Here is a 706-nt window from a genome sequence, read left to right on the forward strand (position 1 = left end):
ATAAATAAAATAAAAATTATGTCAATATTTTTCTCCATTTAACAAAATAAATCTGAAATAGAAACAGAAAAATGTCATCAGATGTTTAGCTTCTTTCAGAGAACATGCTTTTGTTTTCATCTGTTGGTAAAATGAACAGTTACACCTGATAAACATATACGCAACACGTTTGTTTTTGCTCCTTTATTAGTTTATTACATCACCTCACTATCAGTCTGACTGTTGAAGTCAGACTGATGTTTGGACCCTGAGTGGTGTACACTGTTGTCGTTGCGTCACCTTTGAGCGATGCGATCATGCGTGGACACCTCTGCTGCAGGAAGCTCTTCAGCTGCTCCCAGGCTCTCTTCAGCACCGGGTAGTACTGGATGTAGCGGCCCAGGTCCCTGTAGTACTGTTTGAAGAGACAGTACCAGGACACGCCGCTCTGCAGCCGGTCGGCACTGCGCGCAAACACACACACACACACACACACACACATTATTACATGTTTACATACTGATTATAAACGATAAATAGGAGTTAAAATAATGTGTTTCCAAAAACATGAAGAGACAAAGAATAAGAGGGGTGATATTTCACATAATTAAGAAACACTGTTGTTCATCTACTGACTCAACTGATACCTACATGTGTCTGTGTGTCTACCCCACACTTCTGCTCAACAGTGTCCTGCAGAAACCCCCCCCCCCCCCCCCCCCCCCCC

General features: G+C 42.8%; 1 protein-coding gene across 1 annotated transcript in view; it reads right to left on the reverse strand.

Annotated features, from left to right (window-relative positions):
* Positions 1 to 706, reverse strand: part of fbxo3 (F-box protein 3) — a 9,260-nt gene that overhangs the window by 5,315 nt on the left and 3,239 nt on the right. Inside the window, exon 3 of the mRNA XM_023396399.2 lies at positions 280 to 443. Within this exon, the coding sequence (XP_023252167.1) occupies positions 280 to 443 (164 nt within the window). The remainder of the gene's footprint in view (positions 1 to 279; positions 444 to 706) is intronic.

The sequence above is a fragment of the Seriola lalandi genome, unplaced genomic scaffold (genome assembly GCF_002814215.2).
Source record: "Seriola lalandi dorsalis isolate HSWRI2012SDOR001 ecotype SW California unplaced genomic scaffold, Sedor1 jcf7180002054977, whole genome shotgun sequence".
Classification (NCBI taxonomy): Eukaryota; Metazoa; Chordata; class Actinopteri; order Carangiformes; family Carangidae; genus Seriola; species Seriola lalandi.